Source organism: Excalfactoria chinensis, chromosome 4 (assembly GCF_039878825.1).
Source record: "Excalfactoria chinensis isolate bCotChi1 chromosome 4, bCotChi1.hap2, whole genome shotgun sequence".
In the NCBI taxonomy this organism is placed as follows: domain Eukaryota; kingdom Metazoa; phylum Chordata; class Aves; order Galliformes; family Phasianidae; genus Excalfactoria; species Excalfactoria chinensis.
This window is the reverse complement of record NC_092828.1, coordinates 67,023,141-67,045,164: the sequence shown is the minus strand read 5'-3', so window position 1 is coordinate 67,045,164 and position 22,024 is coordinate 67,023,141. Positions and strand designations below refer to the sequence as shown.

Here is a 22,024-nt window from a genome sequence, read left to right as displayed (position 1 = left end):
AACCAAGGCTGCCTTCAGCCTTCACCTCTTCAGTCAGACTCTCCTTGTCAGTGAGACGAAGGTCCAAGAAAAAAATATATCAAGGAAGTTTCTGTTACATCGATTGTTTGTTTTTGATTTATCTCTTGGTTTTTATGCTTTGCTTACATTAAAAAAATAAGCTAGATTTTTTTGAACAGGGTGTGACTTTAAGAATTTATATTTTTGAGAGGTCTGGGACTGAAAATTTCAGTGAAAACTGAAATACATCAGAGTATTTTCAGAGATTTACTGTTTGGGAGCTCAAATACACCTACAGCTCTTTCCAGTTAGCTAAATTGTTCTTGCTGCAGTCAATGATAAATATATTGTTAATCAAATCAGTCCATATAAGTAATATGTTTGTATTTCTCTTCTAGTTTGGCTGGAATAGGGATGAATTTGACTTGCTAGCAGCAGGAAGGTAAATGATATAAGAAGAAATGGGTAAATCTGTATTTCATCTTGTATAACGCCAGAATAATGATTTTTTTTTAGCACTTCGGGAATTTGGATGTTATTTCTGAGCTCATTATTTCTGAGCTGTGTGAGATTGTACACCTCTTGATTAAAAACGGGTCTTGCGTGTTTTCAGTTACAACAATGTGGAAAGCTAGAATACTGACTTTAGATCAATACTTTTTGAAATGACTCACAAAACCTGATTTGTGGTGGAACATACCAAACATTTTTTCATATGAAACTTTACTCTTTTAACCTCTTCTTAGTCATCTTGCAGAATTCCTACGTATATTTAATGTAAAGTTTATAAACAAAACTCCAGGGAGGAAAAAAATGAGCATGTTCTAAAATTTAGCTGTATTTCCATCGTATGATTACATTTTCAGATGGGATTTGTGATACATCCTTTTACAGAATATGTTGTTGTTTGAACACTTGCTGTTTTCCCAGCCTTGCAGGTCATCTTATTGAATGTGGTGCTCAGTGTACTGGTGGAATATTCACTGACTGGCATGTGGTACCAGACTGGTAAGTAACCGTGACAACACCATGTATGTTTGTAGTAAACCAAATCATAGAATGGCTTGAGTTGGTAGGCACCCCAAGAATCATCAAGTTCCAACCCCTCTTCCACAGACAGGGTCAGATAGAAGGTCATGTGTTGTAAAAAACAGTTTCTAATTCATTCTACTGATAAAATGGCTTGGTTTGAAAGATCGTCTGCCTCCAATCCCCTGCCATGGGAGGAGTGTGTGTGTGTAAAGGAAAGGAAAACAAGGATATTTGAGATGCTAATTTGTCAGTCTTCAGTTAGATCAGAGTTGTGCATTGTCCAGTCTCACACAGCTTGCTTTGACAGGGATGACAAAGTCCTCTCTTGCTACATATTCCACTGTCCTCCTTTCCTGTATGTCCCGCTTTCCCAGTTTTGAACTGTCGGTGTCTGCATATCCGTTACTGACCTTTGAAAAAGTGTTACATACATTACTTGTGTTCAAGCATCCTGGATGAGACCCTCTTGTAGGTAGGTCTGCCTGCCTGCTGAGAATTGCCATGAGAAAGCACTCGTGTAGTCTGCTTTTAATGAACTTGTTTTTAAGAGTAGCTTAAAAGCAGTTGAGGGGGCGTATTTGACACACAATGAGTGATTCTCCAGTTGCAGTTTATTCCTGTTTTCCTTCGGATGAAAGGAAGGAGTCCTGATTTGTGCACTGTCCATCAAAGTCAGTGCTACCTTTACATGATTGAAATCTGAAGAACTGTGGAAAAGATACAGGAGAAAAGGATGGGTTTCGTTTAGCTCTGGTCCTGCAGGGACCCACAGGATACATTTTTCCTATTAAAAATTTTGGTAGCTCTGTACTTTTGAGGATTTTTCTATCAGAAATGGCGGTTGTAGTCTCTTGTTTGTTGCTAGTGAAAATGCATAGTTGATAGCAGGAACTATGTTGAAAAATGGTGTTTTGTAGCTGAGAATTTGCTCTATGAGAAAATGTTATTCTGTTCTTTGTATCTGTTTTAGTTTGGGTAGGAATAAATAGGAGGCATTACTTTGGGAGTGCCCCATCCATTACGAAAGCTCATGGTTTACAAGTAAATGAATTTTCTATTTGATAGCATAGTAGTAGCCTGACTGTAAGTTAAAGAAACTTGATGATATGAATTTTTCTGATTATTTGGTCAACCCGAATCCATTTTCAATGTGTGCAAATCTATATAGTCAAATACATAGCTTCAATAATGTTAAAAGTTAGGAAACCTGCTGTCTCCAATATAACTTGAATTGCCACTAGGTCAACAGAGCTCTGAAAGGACTTGAGTCTGTTAGTGATTTGTACTTAGTTTAAAAAGAGCTACGTTTTTAAATCTTCTGAAAGTAAACCTGTGTAACCTAAATCTCAATAAATCAGATTAAATACGATATGCGAGGTTATATCCACACCAACCCAGAGGAATCATTAAATGTGGGAAGAAGAAAACAGATTGAAATGTCTCTTGTCATTAGTATGTGAAAGGCACGTTGAAATTAACCACCATGAGAACACACGTTCATGCATCTGAGAATGCTTGTCATTCATGTCTGCAAAAAAATTACTGGACCTTTACATTAGAGCTGAAGGATATTTTCACACTACTTGTACTATTCTCTAGTGAATGCTAGAAGGCAACCTCTCTCATTCACTCACATTTTATTGCAGAAGGTAGGTTTGGTTTTGAACAGTAGTCAAGTTGCTGTTCAGTCTTTGCTGAAGCAGATTTAAGCTTATGCACTGCTAAGAAATACTACTGGTACTATGAGTTTTTCTGAGTTTTAAGCAAGCAAAAAGAAAAAATAAATATATAGATAGATAAAAGTTTTAGGCCTATGAAATGTAACTATTTGTTGTTTCCAGTTAGACAAAGGCTGCTTGAGTCATTCCTTATGTGGATTATCTGATGCTTAGCAGAGAAAATTGAAGAAATCATTGAGTTTGTAGATGACTGATAAACATCCTTAAATTACTGTCTATAAGTAAATGCTGTCCCAAAAGGCCCCTACTCTTTTTATGTTATTTGTGCAGTAATATATATTAGGTGAAGAAAAGAACTGAGTAGCACATCACTACTCCCTGTTTAGTCTCTAGTGCATGGCACTCAGGGAATTCATGCAGTGTCAGAATGGACCGTGATGTCAGAAGTGTATTGATGACACACAGCTTTGTATTTCACTTTAATTAATCCCAGACGTTGCTGTCTCTTATTATTATTTAGTGTCAGTGGGTGACTAGTGCATTGTTTTGTTTTGTTTTGAAATGCAGGAGAGAATAAGCTAATGCTGATCAGTAAAATAATCATTTTGAGGAGATGATAATCACTGAAATTTTGCCCTAAGCCAAGAGTGTACAGTGGTTGAGACTTCATAATCCTCTGGCCTGGGATGACCAAAAGGGTAAGTCAGTAGTTGTAGTCTCTTAAGGGCTGGATCCAGATTGTTGTTTGGGACTTGCATGCTGGATTCTGTTCAAGGCCCAGATTAAGCAGTGTGGTGTGCCCTTTTGTCTGTAGCACCATCTATTCCATGGAGCTGAAACTGCCTGGCCGTCTGTTTGGCTGGAGGTTCTCAAGGCATTTAGTGTGCACGTGCTATGTATACTGTGAAATGCCCTAGTTAGAGGAGGTAGGTGTTATGATGAGTACACTTTCTTAAAACAGGGGGTGCAGCAGTGTTTAGGAATTGTGTTGGTACCTCCATGTAGATATGCATGTGTGTAAGCTATCCAAAAGCATGTGCTGACCTTGCTGGGCACAGATTAATAGTTTTGAATGGGTTATATAAACATTGCTGCAAGTGGTAGCAATTCTTACTTTTTGCCCAATAACACTGTGTATAAAATAGGTATCCAGGGGGTTGAGACACATGGTTTAGAGTTCTCCTCAGCATAATGTTTGTTGAGTCACCCAGGAAACTGCATTGTCTATAAAGCTAAAAGTTGATATCAAAGCCGGCTTGGACCCTGGTCTGCTTTCGTGTTGTATGCAGTACTGTGGGTTCTTCATCTTTCTTGTGATCTTCTGCTAGTGAATGTACAATAGTATGTTGTCCTATCTTTTATTGCCAATAATCAGAAGATGGCTTCTTCAGCAAAACCAGTTTGGGGCCTTTGTTACCCTTGTAGTCAGTGAGGACTTGTTAAGTCCTCCTCTAAGCAACTGAAATGAGTTTCTGAGGATTAGTCTTAGCTTGGATTTATTCAGCTCTGTGGCTTGCTAATATAGTTTTATATATATATATATAAATTGTTAAATACCAAAAGTGCAACTCAAAAACACATTTTGGATGAAATGATGTTTGTTATTCTCTCCTTTCACCAACTCACGTTCATTATTCTTTCTGTATTTTAACTACTAAAAACTGCTCAAAATGTGTCTAGAGTATTACTTTCATATTTATCTTGAGTATTCTGTTAATTACACGATCACGTAACAATTAAAATTCATTTCAGGAGTTTCTTTTCAGAATCATTTATATTGCCTCATCCCACTGAGGGATTTTATCCTCTCCAGTAAAGAAAGCTGGAGAAGGATTCTTCATTGGGGATATAGTTATAGGACAAGGAAATAAGAACCTTAAACTAAAAGAGTATAGATTTACATCTGGTATTAGGAAGATATTCTTCCCTGAGAAGGGTGATGATGCAGTGTAACAGGTTGCCCAGAGAAGCTGCGGATGCCCCATTCACAGAGGTGTTCAAGTCCAGTCTGGATGGAGCTGTGAGCAGCCTGTCCTAGTGGAAGGTGTTTCTGACTAGTGCAGAGGGTTGGAATGAGATGGTCCTTAAGGTCCTTTCCAACCCAAGCCATTCTATGATTCTGTCACTAAACTGCTGCAGTTCTTTTATTGAGTGCCAGTTCACTCTCTGCCACTTTGGATATTGTAACCGTTGTTGACTACTAGCAAAGTTCAAGTTCAGTTTTGTGATCTAACTCCCTTGCTGTACTGTGCTAAATTACAACTTGGCTGTGGGTTGTGTTGGTTTGTGCTAGCAAGTGTCATGTGCACCATAGTCATTCAGCATAGTGGTAAGCTGGGGAAAGAGTTTCTTCTTCCGGTGGAAGGTACATATGGTATGCTCTAGAAGACTACATGCAGGTATTTGCTGATGGGTAGCTGTAACTCCAGGTTTAAACAGCTGTCACTTGACTGAATCATGCCATTGGGGTAGCTTAGCCCTGTTTGTTTCCAAGCTAAAAGTTAATTTTAAGTAATATCTTGTGGCAGCATATAAATAAGTTCTTATTTTATGAGGGCACGTTTTAATATGAGTTGTTACCGACATCTGTGAGGCAATATAGGACACATGGATTTTTGCAGTCATGTTTTGTGTAATGATTCGAGTCTTCTGAGGGTAAAGCTTGGTTAAACTGAAGTTTAGTCTATATTAGTAGTTCAGAACCAGCGTTGGGAAGGTGTGTGTCTGCAGTTTACCTCTTTTTCCTTCAAAGCAAGTTCGCTAGGAAGAAGGTGCATGAACATCCTGTTTGCAATGATGACTTAAAGTAGGTTACAGTAGGGATGTCTGTTCTCAGTGCAATGGGGCAGACTGGATCATCTGTCTCAGTGGAAGTGATTTCACTTTGGGTAAGTGGTTCAAACAAGCTGCATTCAGCCTGCTAGCAAGGCCCCGGATGCAGGCAGATAGGTGATATGAGGATAGCACTGTGCATTTGACAGCTCTTTAATGCTCATCTTGTACAGTCTCTTGATCACGCTCTGTAACACTATGTGAGCCAGTTTGCATCCTGAATGTGTCTCATTACATGTAAAGTTGGGATAGTTACAGACCATTAATAGATATTACAGAACAGATAATAGATGGTTGGTCTTGACTGATAATTGAGAGGTTTCTTGGATATTTTCTTGTCACTTTAAAATGGAGAATGTTACGTCCTGCTGCCAACTTTCATCCCTTTCTTTCCCTCCAAACAAACAGACAAAAACCAAACAAACCCCATATTGTAATCATTTGGAATCAGATTGATTCATTCATTTGTTGTATTCATGGGGTTTGGTTTATGTTTTTTCTTTTTCCCACTTTTTCTCCATTTTCTTTTTTTTTTTTTTATTAAATCCTTTTTTAATAGCCTCTATCTTTTTCATGGTTTAAATAGTTTCAAAGACCAGACAAATGAAGTATAATCCTTACTGATTCCTGGTGGGCTTTTCTAGGTGTCCTCCAGCTACTGTTCTTTCAAAGTTTTGTATGCTAGCAGTATTAAAGTTGCTGATCTCTGGTAACAGAGCTTCTCTCCATTATTTAAGAAAAGGATTAAGTTTTAATCTTCCCAATTATAAGGAATCTGTCCAAACTCCCATGAACTTTTGCTAATGTCATTTCAGAGTTCACTGGTTTCTTTGCTTACTTCCTTTAGAAGTTTGTGAATGTATGTTATGCAAACTATGTTCTTGTAACCTTTGCTAGTAACCAGTTTGGTTGTATGGTCAGCACACGGTTCCCTCCAGCACCCAAACATAATTAATTTCAGGGATGAGCTGATTTTAATTATGCACAAAGGACCTGCAGATCATTGACTGTAATGGGGATGGGGATATCAAGCACCTTTTTATTTGAGAAGAGTTTTGCTTTTTCAAGGAGCTTTATCTCCTTTATTTGGATTCTTTTTCTCTCTAACATTGTATTCCCACAAATTTCTAACTTCTTCTGAGGGGAAGAGAGTCAGGTAGCCCTTCTGCGAGGACGTGAATACTGCTTTAATTCTCAGCTTTTAATTGAAAGTTAATACTTTTGCTCAGAGAAATGATCTCTAAATGAAAAGCCTTATAACATGGAAAGCAAATACCTAGATATCTTCCACAGAACCCTGAAAATTCTACCCTGCTCCTATATAAATCAGCATGTATCTCTTACTGTGAGCTACTTGCTTTCTGTACATTAATCTACAGAGCATATGATTATAGTTTTCTATTTTACTGCTTTTGTCTTTGTTATGCCTTGTAATTTTCTGTTAATTCCTGCTTTTATTATTGTTCTGGGCTAGAGATCTTACACTCATGTGTTCCTCTGTCTTCTGTATCTAACTTTTCTGAGAAAACTTATCAGAAAAAATGAACAATTGTCCTTAATATGTTTCTGATTATTTCAGTTTCCTACTTCCAGCAGTTTGTCCTTTGTGCTTTGATATCCTTTTTACAAATCCAGACTGCAGAATGCATTTACTTGTGTTCACCCTTGATGCTGGATATGCTCCTGCAGCCAGCTGGGCTAGAATGAACAGTCGTGTTTTTCTGCTGAATTTTCCTCCTTAATCAAAGTTATCTAAACCTTCCGACTTCTGCTCTGCTTTTGGTGATTACATTAGTGTCATTCTCCACTCCTGTCCGCTTACTGTTGGTGTTTGGTGTTATATGTTTTGTTCTTTGATGGACAATAAAAAGCATCCTCTTATTTTGGTTAGCCTGTTCATTGCTTTTCCTGCACTTCTGCAGAAGCACCAAACTACATTCTAGATCCTGATCAATTTTAGTTGATTATTAATTACCATAAAATTCTGCTGTGTCGTTCTTCTTTTCACCCTGTATTTATAGTGGTTTCTTTTTTTTTTCAATGTTTTCATTATTTTAGGCATAACATAGGCTTTCCCATTGTAGAGTGCTCTTCTGAAGGAGACTTTATTATTTCCAAACCACCGGACACAGGGGGACTGATCTCCTTTGGCACTGTGGCTGAGCAGTTGGTGTATGAAGTGGGCGATCCTCAGCACTACCTTTTACCAGATGTCACGTGTGACTTTTCTGAAGTTTCCATCACTGAAATTCCAGGTAAGTCTGCCTTTATGTTAAGAGATGTGCAAACTAGATGATCAAACTAAAGCTATTACTGTAATTTCCATGTTTTATCTGTGTATTCCTTGCTATATCAGTTCCTTAAGGCATGATATGTAACCAACTGATATTTTTCATAGAAACAAATTTCCTTGAAAGGCTTTGTTTTTTTTCAAGGAACTTAGTTAGAAATTGTCTTAGGAATTATAACCATACTCCTACTTTTCTGGTTGTCTAATCTAACTCTTCAATTGCTGCTCTTACTGCTTCACTTTTAAGGCATCTCTAACACCAACCAAGACTTTGAACTGTGCTCCACTGTGATTTTGTATTTTTGTAAACTATAGCTCCATTTATTTGCTCAGAAAGGTGGGTTTTGTTTTGTTTTGTTTTACATTAGGAATGTAACAATGAACAGCTGTATTATTCTAAGCGTCACTTAATAATAGTGTTTTCCCTAGGCATAATTAGTTGCATCACTTTAAGTAGTAGAGGCTTGCTTAGCAGAGGACATCCACTGAGAAACCTCTATTAGAAGCAGTAGTTTTCCACCCTCAAACCTACCATAGTCATATGAACAGCTGATGGGCTAAAGATGCTTATAATGCTTGTTCCAAGTTTGGACTCGAAGGCAAAGCAAGAAAACAAAACCCAAAAAGCCCACAACTACAAGATTTGTTGATTGGATTAGAGTGTGTGATAAAAATGCTTAGCTACAATCATTTGAAGTCTTACTGCACCTGTAATATGTATATTCATTTTCACTCTTATGGAATTGAACCTGTGACACCATGCTGAGTGCCTTTGTAAAACTTAAACCAACTGAAATTTCGAATTGAGAACTTCCCAGGGAAGATACAGTGCTTCAATAACAAAAGTACTGTAAAACCGTAGTGAACCTCGTGCTCAAGCAGTCTTGTCTTCTTTTTGTTTTAAGAAAAAAAAGGAAAAGAGAACCCTAACCTTCCTATGAACTTTCAGCTTGCAAATGACCTGATATGACATGTTTGAACTTAAAATGAACTTTCACATGAACTTTCAGTTAGTCTTCTTAGAAACATAGCAGATGGAAAATAGACAGATTTCTTAAATATTTTTAGTTTAAAGTGCTTTGACACGTACACCAGTAAAAACAGGGCATGCTATCTGGTTTGGCTGTTTACATTGCTGATTTTATTGTCCTGCTGGGTTAGTGAGAATGTTTGAACTGAGAGGTGCTTCTGTTTTCTTTTAGTCAATGGATGTTATGCATTTTGTTTTGTGGGCTTTGTTTATGTTACTCCTTAACCAGCCATATGAAAGTCTTCCAAATTTTTACTGACTGTAGGGATATTTTTTTCTGTTGAAAAACAAATCAGTTTCCTCTGTTGAACAAACCTCATTTCAGCCTTGCAGAGAGTGATGATATTTGTGCATGGTACTTAAAACTAAGGTGAGTTCATGTGATTCTGTTTTTCAGATGTATTCTGAAGGGATTTTTGTTTTGATCACTTCAGAGTATTTCTGTAAAGCTTGAAACTGTTTCCTAACTATTTGCAAGCACAGATAGCTACAGTGTAATGCTGTCTGTCTGAGGTGAGATGCTGGCCCTGTGCTGTGACTTCACCTTATTCCAGTTCAAACTTGAACCTGATGACATGGCAGCATTTTCTTGTTTCATCTTCTTATTCATATACCTAATACTGAACAAGGTAGTTGTACTAGAACATATATTCAGACTGTTCTGTTTCTGTTATCGAGAAGGCTGAAGTTAAATTATCCCTTCATTGAGCAAATAAGCTACCATTGTTCTGATTCTGTTTCTTTGCCAAGTGTGAGGGACTGTCATCCTCTCCAGCAAGCTGCAGTAAATGACATGCTCTGTGTGTGTGAGCAATGACTGGTTGTGGAAAGTAACTACTGGATCTAAACTTTTAAAGTCTCTATTTGTGTTAAGAATTTATAATGTTAATATAAAGGTTTCAAGCGTTTTGCTAAAAGACTCATTGAAGTTAGAAACATAGCCATGATGTTTCAGTTCAGAAGGCAGAGAGGACCATTTTGTAGAAGGTTCTCTCTTCTGTGGGATGGTACAGCTATCAGTGATTTGTTTTTGTGACAAAATACATTTGATTAACATAAGAGCATGTCTTTGAAAGTTATTCGGAAGAAGCTCAAGTATTGACTTTTTTTTTTAACCACTCCAGGTTTTGAAGGTGGGGCAGTGAAAGTTCATGGAGCGAAAGGATCACCTCCTTCAATGTTTTATAAGGTATTACTTTCTTCCTAAGTAAGGGATACTTTACACTCCATATAAAATTTGATATTTTGGAGAAAATAAAATATTTTCTGCCAAAAATTGTTGCCTCTTCAATATCTTTACACAAACACAAGTGCACCCGTGTTGTTGCTGGATAAGTAACAGAGAGACAAAGACCAAACATACAATATTAGATGCATAAAACATGATTATTTATGTAACAGGCAAATCCAGATATAGCCAGAAGAGGCTGAAGTGGTTCTTTTTAAGAATAATTGTGATATGCTATTCAGCTTTTCAGCTCCAGAGTGTATCTCGTGTACCAAAATGTATAGGTGGCGCAGTGGTATAAAGTGCTGCTTGCGGCACCAAAGGGCCTGGGTTCGAATCCCCCCTGTGGTGCAGGGGGTAGAAGTGCCGCTTCGCTACACAGAGGGCTCGAAACCCAGGAGTTGGACTCGATGATCTCTAAGGTCCCTTCCAACTTGCACGATACTATGATACTATGATACTATGATAATTTAAGATAACAGTGAGAAACAATACTGAGTTTTACAGTTCTACAGGTTTGACTTTTCACATTTTAAGTATTACAGTAAGTTTACTGATTATTGTGCTTTCTTATCATTCCACTACTGTGATTGTAAAGAAAATAACTGTTAGAGAGCATTTATCAGTACTGAATCACATGTAGTTTTTAATCCCTTTCTCATTAGGTAAGTGCCACTTACCTTGATGGCTTCAGAGCCACTGCTGTCTGTCCGGTGGGAGGTCCAAAGGCAGTACAAAAAGGAAAGCTCACTGCAGAAAGTATTCTCAAAAGGTTAGTATTTGTTGCTTGAAAGGGGTTTTGGTTATTTGATGTTCAGAGATAATGAAAATAGAACGGTAACATGTTGGTAATCACATTAATCTTGTAAGAACCATAGAAGGCAGAAGTCGGGAGGACGTTTCGAGACTTTAGTTGACTGAAAAGAGGTTTCCTGAACAACCTGTAAATACACTTTTAAAGTATGTTTGACAGAAAGGAAAAAGTTAGCAAATATTGTTCAAAATGGACAGCTATGACCCAAATTTATTAGATTCCAGACACATTTTTATTTCATTTCTTTTCCATAGAACTTATGATCAAAAATTTCAAAGCTATGAAATGTAGGCAGTTTGCCAGAATTGTTTTAGACAAAATATCTTATTACCTTGTAAAATGGGACTAATGGTGTTTTTATTTGCTGGAACAATTTTCTGGTTGGAAAACAGCCTGATAAACTTCTAATCATATTGTCATGCCAGGATATTTGTAGGAGGGATTCCTTTTAAATATAATTGTCTGTACTCACAGAAGTCTTGGATCATTTATTCCAATGGCACCCAAGCTTCCTAGTTATGTGAGCTATTGCTTTCCTCTCAGTTTTATATAAGACTTCTTCTCTGTCATTCATCAAATTATACACCTGTGGAACAAGCTCACTGGGCCAGGCAACTTTCAGAAATCAAATAAATCAAGTATTTTTTTCCCATGCTCATTGGAAGAGAAATGGCCTCAGTGGTAGCATAGCAACCACCTTCATTTTTTGTTATATCAGTAAGAATTTCACTTTAGAGCCTATATCATGTTCCAGGTGCCATGTTTAATATTTAGAACGGTGGTGATATTGCTAGTGTCTTCAAAGTAGTCAATTGATGGGAAATGTATAATTACAATAATTTAATTTTAATTTTTAAAAACAAGTCCAGTGTTTCAGCTGATTAAATCTCTCAAACAGCTGGAGGGTTTCCAGACAAAGAAAGAAAGGAAAAGCAATTTAGCTGCTTCAGTATTTAACTTATTTTTCCAGTCTGCAACTTGTTAACATTTTGGACTACTTATCATATTATAATATATAGATGAGAGGAAAAATGGTTTATCATAATAAAGCTATGATAAGTAGTCCAAAATGTCTATATATATATATATATATGTATATATTTTGCTGTAATTTTTTGGGTCTTTGGACTTTATATGACTGTTAAAAAAATAAAAGATGAAGATCATTCTCAGTTTGTTCAGTGTTTGAAAGTTAAGCTGCCTTTTACGAACCTTGAGGAATACCCAGTTTAATTGTCAACCCTGCCCCAGAAAAGTGTCAGTTGCTGTTTCTCTAAAAGCAGCATGTGTTGTTATGGTGTATTTTAAAAAAGTCAGCTTTCATTATGAATCACCATTGGGAAAACGTGGCATTCTTGAAACAGCATGCTTTTGGGAGAAACAGCCTTACAGAATTAGTCTGAGGAAATAGACAGGGCCAGAATAGGCAAGTGTGAGTAATGAGAAGGAGTTCTTACAGTTTTTGTCAGATTCGTGGCATTTGGGTTGTATGTTCATTAATTGGAACTGAATATCTGAATAAAAGATCCTCCTCCAGTTATATTTTTTTTCATTGATGGCTGTGGTGTAGTGAGATGATTGCTTGTATTTATTGGTGGGTCATAATGTTGCAGGAGAAATAGAGGTAAGAAATGAATTACTAATGTGAAAACCAGGAAGACTGCATGTACTGTAATACCCTTTCAAGCACTTATTTTTTTAAGATAAAAAGATCATCTGTTTGGCTTTGCCTATCATCTGTCATAGAATTTGAATAAAAAAAGGCTCAAACTGAAACGTAGGGAGAAATTCAGAGGTGTGACATAGCCCATATCACTTTGGATCTAATATTCCTGTTTGTTTGTGTAGTGAAAGCTACTAGTAGCCAGTTCACATTGCAGAGCAAATTCCTGTGGCCACACAGGGCTACTATAGAGAATTACTTTGAGACAGTTTACTAATTAACAAAAAAAAATCATTTGTTGCAGGACGCGTCTTATTTTCAGTCAGCTTGGGTACGAAGATTACAGTGCAGTAAACATACAGATTTTAGGGTCTGAAGATACATATGGACCGCATGCTAGAAGGAGTATAGATGGTGTAAGTATTCAGTGGAGTGTTCTTAAACTTTTACTGACCTCCTCTTCTTAATCTCTCCATATCATTGTCTTTTCCATCACTTTAAAGGAAGTTGCTGTCATCTTGGGAATTTCACCCCACCATCTTGCAAAGAATTCAGTGTCGTACTTAGTGTGCAAAATTACACTGACAAAGTCATTGCAGTATTGGGTCTTCCAGAAGCACTGATAAGGAAACTTACAGAAATGTTGCTGTGATCTGTTCTAGTGTTGTTCATCTCAAGAAATAGTTTAAATGTTCTTACAATGCAGACTTTAACTGCATTATGGCACAACTCTAGAAGACAGCATTATACAAGAAAAGGCAGAATTATTATTGCCTGTGCTGAAGCTCTGTAGGTCCTATATGCGAAACAGTCCTCAACTACATAATTCTGCAGCGTGTTTTGTGACTTGTTGGATTCATCTGTAAGAATATGAATGATGGCTGCAGCCTCTGCAGCTGTGATATCCAGATTGTTTTCCTTATCTAGGAATGGAAGACCTTTTCATAGGAAGAAGGCTGTAAATTTTGTCCCCACTTACATGCACTTAAAATATTTAGACAGTTTAGATTGTTCCAAAACAGTAGGATCTAATTCTTTTCTGTCAATGAAAGTCTTGCAAAAACCTTATGGTATGCTTGTCAAAACTCAGCTCTGTGAGTTTGATCTTAGCAATGCCAGCATGTGAAATAGCTGAAAATCTGTCTATGTAGGGGAAAAATAAAAAGATAATGAAACTTTTATAATAGAAATTAATTACTCTTAGAAATGAGAGAAGTTGATAAGTTGTGTCTGCAGCTGTATGCGCTGTAGTGCTTGAGCTTCAGTTTTATTCTGCACAGCAGCAGGAGTTGCTTCCTGTGGAGCCATCTATGATGTGGTCTTTTTAGGATGACAAACCCTGCTACATTAAGTGTTGTACTGAGATTGCAGAAGGAAAATATTGGAACATAAGACCACATTTTCCAGATATTAAACTTCAGTGTTCTCTCTGTACCAGTTCCTTTTAATTAGGCATTGTAATTCATTTTTTAATTATATCATTACATGGGAAGTTTGTTGCTCACTGAAGTGAATAATGATTTGGAAAAGAACAGCTTCTCTGTTTGTACTGTTCAGTTTGCCTTGCTTGCACTATACTGAAGGCATTTTTCAAACCAAGTTGAATATTTACAGTATTTCTCATATTTTAGCCTCAGCTTACAGGTCTTGCAATAAAATTAAATGCAGCAGTATCTCTGTTGTACGTGCTTTCCATACATGCCTGCAATAGGATGTGACAGTTGAAGCTGAAACACAGGAAGCTGCTTTACAACCTTATCTTCTTCACACTGGTTCTCCGATAGAGGAACCTCATCTGGAAAGTGGTGGCAGTAGCTTCAGAGGAATGGGGGAAGAATGGGGGTTGCTTTACCATTTAAATCAAAGCTGTAAACTCATGAGAGAAACATACGTCCTTTAGTAGATATATTCTCTTTCTGATTATGTCTTTCTGTACAAAATTAGTTGTGCTTGTTTGGATTGCAAGTAACAGCGGTCAAAGCATGCTGTGCTCGGTGGTATATTATCACACAAGGGAAACAGTCCATGCTTTGAAGATTTGTCCATCTGAATTTAAATTGTGCACTGACTGTGTCTCTCATAGTTGGGTCCATTTAATGTAGAGTGAGATTATGTGCAGCACTGAATATTCCCGACAAAAGAGGGTAGCCTTGAGAAATACAAAATCCTTGCTTCCTTTTTTTCTCAGTCACTCCACCTGTTTCCATAGCTATTGTCTGCCATTCTGATAGTTTGCTTTATCAGCAGAAGCTGTGGATCTGAGTCAGCACCGAGTAACGCTGGTGGTATTTAATTGCTAATACTTCCTGCTCTGATTTTTCTGATCTTGAGGAAGAAGGGATTATGGCAATGTCACAGTATCAGTGAGTTCATGATTTAGAAATACTAGATGTGCTTCACGTGAAAGTTAAATATTAACAGTACCTGGTCTATTAGTTGGCTTTATAAAAACAGCGCTGGGCGTGGGATCTGTGAAGAGCAGTTTATCCATTATTGCAGTAATGGGCGCACACTGCTACTGACAAGGGAGAAATTGCGCCACTAGTCAGTAAACTCCATTCTGTTATATACCCTGGGTCCTGGCGCAGGTAATACCTCTCCTGGCACTCATTGGTTGAGCGTCTCAGGCTCACAGTCTTCTGATGCTGTTGCTACATTAAACATCTGTTGTCTTTGGGTATGTTCTGTATCTTTAATGACGATAAGCGGCCTATGCTGGCCTCTTCCCTACCCTACATAACTACCTATTGCCTGTGCCAGCTTTACCTAGGATGGAATGCTCCAGTCTCAACTTTACTCTGTTCAGCAGCTTTCTTTATGAAAGGCAACTTATACTATGGTACATAGTAGCAATATCTGCTGCAAAAACACAGTCTACTTCTCACAGGCTTAAATGCAGCATTCAAGAGTTCATGGAGTTTAGAAGCAGGAAGCAGATGTGAATACGTAAGCATACTTTCTGCAAGAGTATTTCCTGTTAATTATTAGTAATAGTAATATAATGAATCTCCAGACAGCTTTGTGAGGGATTTAAAAATAAAGAAGAGGAAAGACAGTTTCTATTTGTAGCATTGCCACATGTTTTTCTGCAGGGCCCTTCGCTGCTTTTTAGCTGGAGAGTCGGGAATTTTCTGTGTCGCTGTGAGCTGGAATAAATGAGTTTGTTCATTTTGCAATTTTAGTATGTATATGAGTTGGAGTCCAGGAATTAGTAGTCTGTTAAAATAACTGCCTCTCTGGGACAATCTTACAATAGCCAGAATGACTGGTATGGAGTACTGCAACATTTATTATGAACACCATTTCAGCAGCTGTCAATAGGAAACGCAGCCATGTTTTTACATTTTTGAAGTTACTCAAGTTCCTGAGACTGACTTGGGATTTTTCTGATGTTGTCATGACCTGCAGTATTATTTTTGTGAACGTGTATGCTGTATATGCTCAGAAATTGTACTTACAAGACATCTATATTTCAAAAGCTGTTTACTTTTATGCAGTGTTTTTTAGGGAATGGAACTTTAGAGAAACATTGACAGTTAAAATAAGTAGGATTAAAGTTATATTAAAAGACAGGCAGTTCAGGAGTTTAGATCCAGCATGAGCTTTCTCTAGTTATTTTGAAGAGGAAAGCATTTATTTTTTTTAAGTTTAAGATGCTCATTTGAGTCTTAAAACTTGCTGAGAGGCTGTAGGTGTTCATGGGTGTTTGTTTCTGGCAGTGTGGATCTTCTTGTGCAAATGTCATCAGTTTCTCTATAGGTAAAGAAACAGGCCTTTTTCTAAAATCCATTGAATGTTTTACACTAATAAGAGAAATGCTGCTTTGAAATATTCATGAATTTATGCATAATTAAGGAAGCCGTTAAATGCTTCAGAAAGTCGGGATGAACTATTGTGTCTATTGTTGTTGGAAATCTGGTATTTTTTAATTCTGTTCTCTCTTTAAATCCCCAAGGATTAGGTTTGACTACTTTTCCGTGAGCAAATCTATTTACTTCTTGATGCTAAGAGAAATAGCCTTGGCCCCAGAGTATTCTCTGTGCCCACCTCACTGAGCGAAACAATTTCCTTGCAAATTTATGTTCATTATAGTACTTGATTTTGAAGGGTGTTTTGATACACAGCATTGTAACAGTCTGAAGTACCCAATGGTTGATTTACTGGTAAAGATGATAAAACGTGAACTGAAAGTTACGAATATGTTGGATGGAAAGCCACTAAATGAAAACTATAGTTAGTATTGAGCATGAGATGTCCATTAGATTTGCTTTGAATGCTGAGTTACAGTTACTTTTTGGTTTGACAGATATAACTGCTGTTCTGCTGCTAAGCTTATCTGCTTTTTCAAAGCAGGGTCCTCGGGAAGCTGTTATTTGGCTTGCAGTACATCATAAGCAAAAAGAAGCTTTAGAAATCTTCTCCAAAGAGATTGCGCCGGCTGGAACTGGCATGGGTAAACATTCACATCTTTCTCTAACAATATAATCTATCTGCCTGTGTCAAACTTTCACATCTAATTAAAACGTTTTGAATAGTATGCTGCAGTGTGAATGCTGATGGCCTCCATCGAAGTCTTTATTCACACTGTGCATATTAGCTCCCCAACTTAAATTCTGATCTCGCACTATTATGTCTAGCCTCACAGTAATGTCATTAACTTTTGACTTTGAGTGAGTGTGTTGTACTGGATTTTTTTCCGTTGACTTCTGGTGTAAAGACAAAACACCAGGATTTAATTAAAAGTCAGTCTTAGTTTAAAGATTATACAGTTTTGAGTATTTGCACAAGGGTCACCTGTTGTGAAATCATCTACGCTTCTCTAGTGTTAGTAGATATTTGTTCCAAGAAAAACTTTGCACTTATTCACTGTGATTTTCAGTGGCTTCTCATAGCTTTCTAGGAACACTTACTAACTGATCACTTTGAGCAATTTTCCTCTCTTTTTTTCTCTTCCCTAGTCAAATCTAAGTGTTACCACTGTATTTGTCTTAGTTGTAAGGAATGCATTTAAATGCTGGGATTTGACTGCTGCTTCCGCTATAAATACTCGTATAATCTTTTCAAAATGCATTTAAAATTTGGAGAGCTTCTTTTGGAAGACTGGAGCTTGACTGTGTTGCAATTGCTTCTCTGTACCTAGTGGAGCAATGCACTGATATACATGAATCTTCAAATTAAATTACTTGACCTGAATGTCAGCTCCCATAGCACATTTAGAATCCTGATTCATGGCGGCTGAATTATGCTGTGCAATTAAATAATCAGTCCATTTTATTTTAGTGGATTCAAAATCGCATGGAACTTAGTATGGAACTAAGCATGTTCTCTTGTTCTCTGTTGTCTTTACAGTGGTATCAGAGCTGTAGTATAGTACTTTTTTCAGTTGTGTTTATAGAAGAAGGGTCAAGTCGATGCATGGTCATCTTTTTCCTTTTTTTTTTACTCCATCCTACAAGACAGAATACAGTAATTCAGAAGTAATTAGGAAGATTCATTTTAAAATGTTTTGCAGTTGTGAAGGTTATTTAGTGGATCAGCATTTACCATAGATGTTCATTACTTCCAAAGACTGTTATTTTAACGAATTATACTGTTTTCACGGTTAGATCGAGCTACCATTTCTAAAATCAGTTAAGGGTTCATAATTTAAGTAGTGCTTTTCCTCTTCATCATTCTCGTGTTCTACTCCTGCAAGTAAAATCTCTACTTGTTCTTTATTTTATATGTGCATAGATGATCCCCTAGCATGTGTCTGTGAACAAAGGAGAGATGGCCAGATTTAAAACAGTCACTCCTTTTTGGGATGTGAAGTTGACACATACATAGCTGTCTCCCCCACTACTGTTGTCTATAGATTATATAGTAAAAAATCTGTGCTACTTGACTTGAGTACCACAGTACTGCACAGTTTTAACACTGAGTTTCCATCGTACGTGAACATTTGTTTCTTAAGGTGGCTGGCCAGCTGTCAGCTCATGTTATCAGAGCAATATCTTTTACTTAAGTGAAATTTGATCACTTCAGTCCAAAAATATTTGAGCTATTTACCTGGTAAAACTTAGAGGGAAAATTCAGCTTTTCAGTCTTTGCAGGGAGCAAGAACAGGATAAAAAGCAAAAGGAGGATCACCTCCCTCGACCTGCTGGACGCGCTCTTTTTAATGCACCTCAGAATGTCATTGGCCTTTTTGGCCACAAGGGCACACTGCTGGCTCATGGCCGACCTGTTGTCCACCAGGACACCCATGTCCCTCCCTGCAGAGCTCCTCTCCAGCAGGTCATCCCCCAGCTTGTATTGGTGCATGCAATTATTCCTCCCTAGGTGCAAGACTCTATACTCACTTTTGTTAAAAACCTCATCTGGTTTCTTACCGCCCAGCTCTCCAGCCTGTCCAGGTCTCACTGAATGGCAGCACAGCCTTCAGGTGTGTCAGCCAATCCTCCCAACAAACTTCATCAAGGTCATTGAGGAAGATGAAGATAATAGTTGCTAGTGATTTAGTCTTTAATGTTCAGACTTAATTAGTAGTACAATTTTAGAGCTGTTTTCTTTTTCTATAAAGTGTGCTTTTGCGTACTTTTAAAATTTGGATAGATTGTTCTGACTAAAGCCAAGCGGGGAAGAATCTCAAGAAGAGCCTTGCTGAATGAGTGTCATTATTTGTAGTTTAATAGGTCAGTAGCTAAGAAGTGTTTTATTAATAGCTGAAATCATGTGCTGACCCTTATTTCACATTGAAATGACCAGAGTTTGACACTGAGATGACAGCTGGTTAATGCAACTTGAGATTTTAAAGTACTTGCGTGTATGTAAATATTATGACTGATCGCATAAGTGTGTTGGAAGATACTTCAAGGAACATCATAGTTTATTGCAGTCTCCTTTTTTGTTTGTGAATAATATTGCAGAAGATAATTTATCTGCTGTATGCAGAGGGTATTAATAATTAGAATGTATAATTGACCACCATTAAAAAGAAAGTATACGATTTGTGCTTTTGTTAAAATACACTGTAAGAACTAACTATAAACATATAGCATATAGATAATTCCTTAACGTATACAATAAATACATTAATCAGCTTTTGTTGGAGCTGATTCAGTCACCACCAGGAGACATGGCTGTACTTTGGAACTCAGTGAAGTTTCAAAGACAGTACCAGCTATTGAATTTAAACTGCTTAAGGCTTTTAAATCTCTACCAGTCAGACCATTTTGATGCTTTTTTCTTTTTACTCCCCAAATGTTTTACAAATTAGAACTAATGCCGTCTGCCATCCTTCATATATTGTGCATTTTATTCTGTTGGAAAGTGCATAGAGTTGTGCAAAAGTATTATTTTTGGCAGTAATAGGTTGAAGGACATCTACAAGTGTCATATCTGTGGCATGCATTAGAATTTACTAGAGGTGGCAGTTATTCATGTTGAAATAGAGTCAAAATAAATATTCAGTGTAATGGTACTATACATGCAGATGAACAGAATATAGATGGATTAGAAAAGTCTGAAACTGTTTTATCAACTTGAAGGCATTCATATCCTTTTTGCAAGTGCTGTTCTGAGGCATAGAAGCTGACAGATACTGATGCTGAGTAACTGAACTGAGTCGGTAGCTTCAGTTGAAGGGACTGGTTGCAGATTGGATGACACCATTCTTAGCAATGCTTATCTGCCTTGGGGGACTAATGAATGCATTTTGATAACAGAAGATGTTCATGCAGTGTTTCTGGGAAAGTAAATCAGTAAATTTGATTTAGCTGATGACCTTATTTACTTGATGCTGCAGTCTGACTGATACTCTCTGCAAGCATGACAAATTATTCATGTTAGATTTCATTGTAGATAGGTACACCTTCTTCCAGCAAGGAAGTAGGGAAACATCTGCACAGATATTTACATAACGAACATATAGTAAGTGTGAATTACAGCACAGGTAGATCCCTCTTATGTCAAAGATGTCTTGGGACAACAGCTGATTTAGGGAAATCACAAGTAATTTAGAAATGGGCTTGCTGCTTTGATCAGACCTGCCTTTGGAGAGTTGCGCTTAACCTTCCGTTCCCAATCTTGATTGAGAAATGCAATAGGGAGCCATGGGATGGAGGTGAGGTTTTGTGCTCTGGTGCAATCTGTCCAGACAAATTACCAGCCACAAGCCACAGTCAATTGAAGATCTGGTTCATCTTCTCTGCCTAAAGTCTAAATAGGAATGGCATGTACGTGTGTTAAATTATACTTAGAAGTGCTTCAGTCCTATGTACGTTAACGTAAGCAATGGACTGAATAATTCTAACACAGAAATGAATAATATTGCTGCTGGCATGTAACAACATGGCTTTGCTTTCCAATTACATTTATGTGCAGGATAGCTACACTATGTCTTGAGAAAGGACATTCAGCATTTACGTTGTGCATTACAGAAGCTTATGCTGGAGGAGTTTGCAAAAGTAGTGATAGGAAGCAGCAATAGAAGGTTATCATAGCCTCAGAGTGTGAGTACTTGATGCTTTTAGATTTTTATATTGTTTTCTTGTTAGTGTTCAGAGAACTGCTTTGTCCTGGGAGCCAAGTTTCACTGTATGAGAGCAGACAAGTGAAGAGCTTTCTTTGCGAGCTTTCAGGAAGTTGAAATAGATTTTGGAGCAAAATCTGGTACCCTTAATGAGCAGTTCAGCTGCTTAGTGGGAAGTGAGCCATGTGACAATCCACAGATAATATTAAATTAACTTTCTGAGCCTGTTTTCAACATGACCTTACCATATCCCACTTCCTTGCCCAACAACCTAAATAAACTAAGAGCATAATTCAGTCAGCAAATAATGGCAGTTGGTTTTAACATTGAATTGATTTTCTTTTTTTTTCCATAAAAGAGCACATAGGTAGTGTTTGTAGAGTCTAATCTTCCCTGGATCATTTGAAACTGTAATTGTAAGAGATTAGTTACCATTCTGTCCACATCCATGTTATTTGCAGCAGAACTTGGTGGGTAGAGGGTTGATTATTCATGGTTAATTTATTTGAGATTAATTGATTGATTGATTGATGGAACAGAGTGCCTTATCAAAGACTTCAGTAAGGCATCTTGCTTAAATGCAGTTTCAGGGAAATCACTCCTCCAGTGAACATGGATCTGGACTGTAATGTCAACCTGTGCTATGTTGCTCCCATGCTACCACTTGGTCTGCATTTCCAAGGCACCAAACCTAAGCTAAGGCAATTTGCTGAGAGGTAGAGGTTACCAGTGTGAGCTTTTTTGCCATGAGAATGTGTTTCTTGGCATTTGGTCAGAGACAGTACACCTGGAAGAAGCATGAAGGAAAGTGGGTGCATGTTAGTCTGGGTACACTTGGGTAAACACACCATTTGGGATGCTTAATTCCTAGGCTGATATAACATACACACTTTACAGAACTGCAGAGGAAAGAAATTGTAGGGAACTTAGATGTATCATGTATG

At 37.4% G+C, this 22,024-nt stretch overlaps 1 protein-coding gene across 1 annotated transcript in view; it reads left to right on the top strand.

Annotated features, from left to right (window-relative positions):
• The window catches only part of LOC140251742 (uncharacterized), a 42,877-nt gene that overhangs the window by 5,518 nt on the left and 15,335 nt on the right, over positions 1-22,024 (top strand). Inside the window, exons 7-13 of the mRNA XM_072335812.1 lie at positions 399-442; positions 931-1,008; positions 7,602-7,798; positions 9,988-10,052; positions 10,757-10,863; positions 12,873-12,984; positions 16,922-17,021. Coding sequence (XP_072191913.1) covers positions 399-442; positions 931-1,008; positions 7,602-7,798; positions 9,988-10,052; positions 10,757-10,863; positions 12,873-12,984; positions 16,922-17,021 — 703 coding nt within the window. The remainder of the gene's footprint in view (positions 1-398; positions 443-930; positions 1,009-7,601; positions 7,799-9,987; positions 10,053-10,756; positions 10,864-12,872; positions 12,985-16,921; positions 17,022-22,024) is intronic.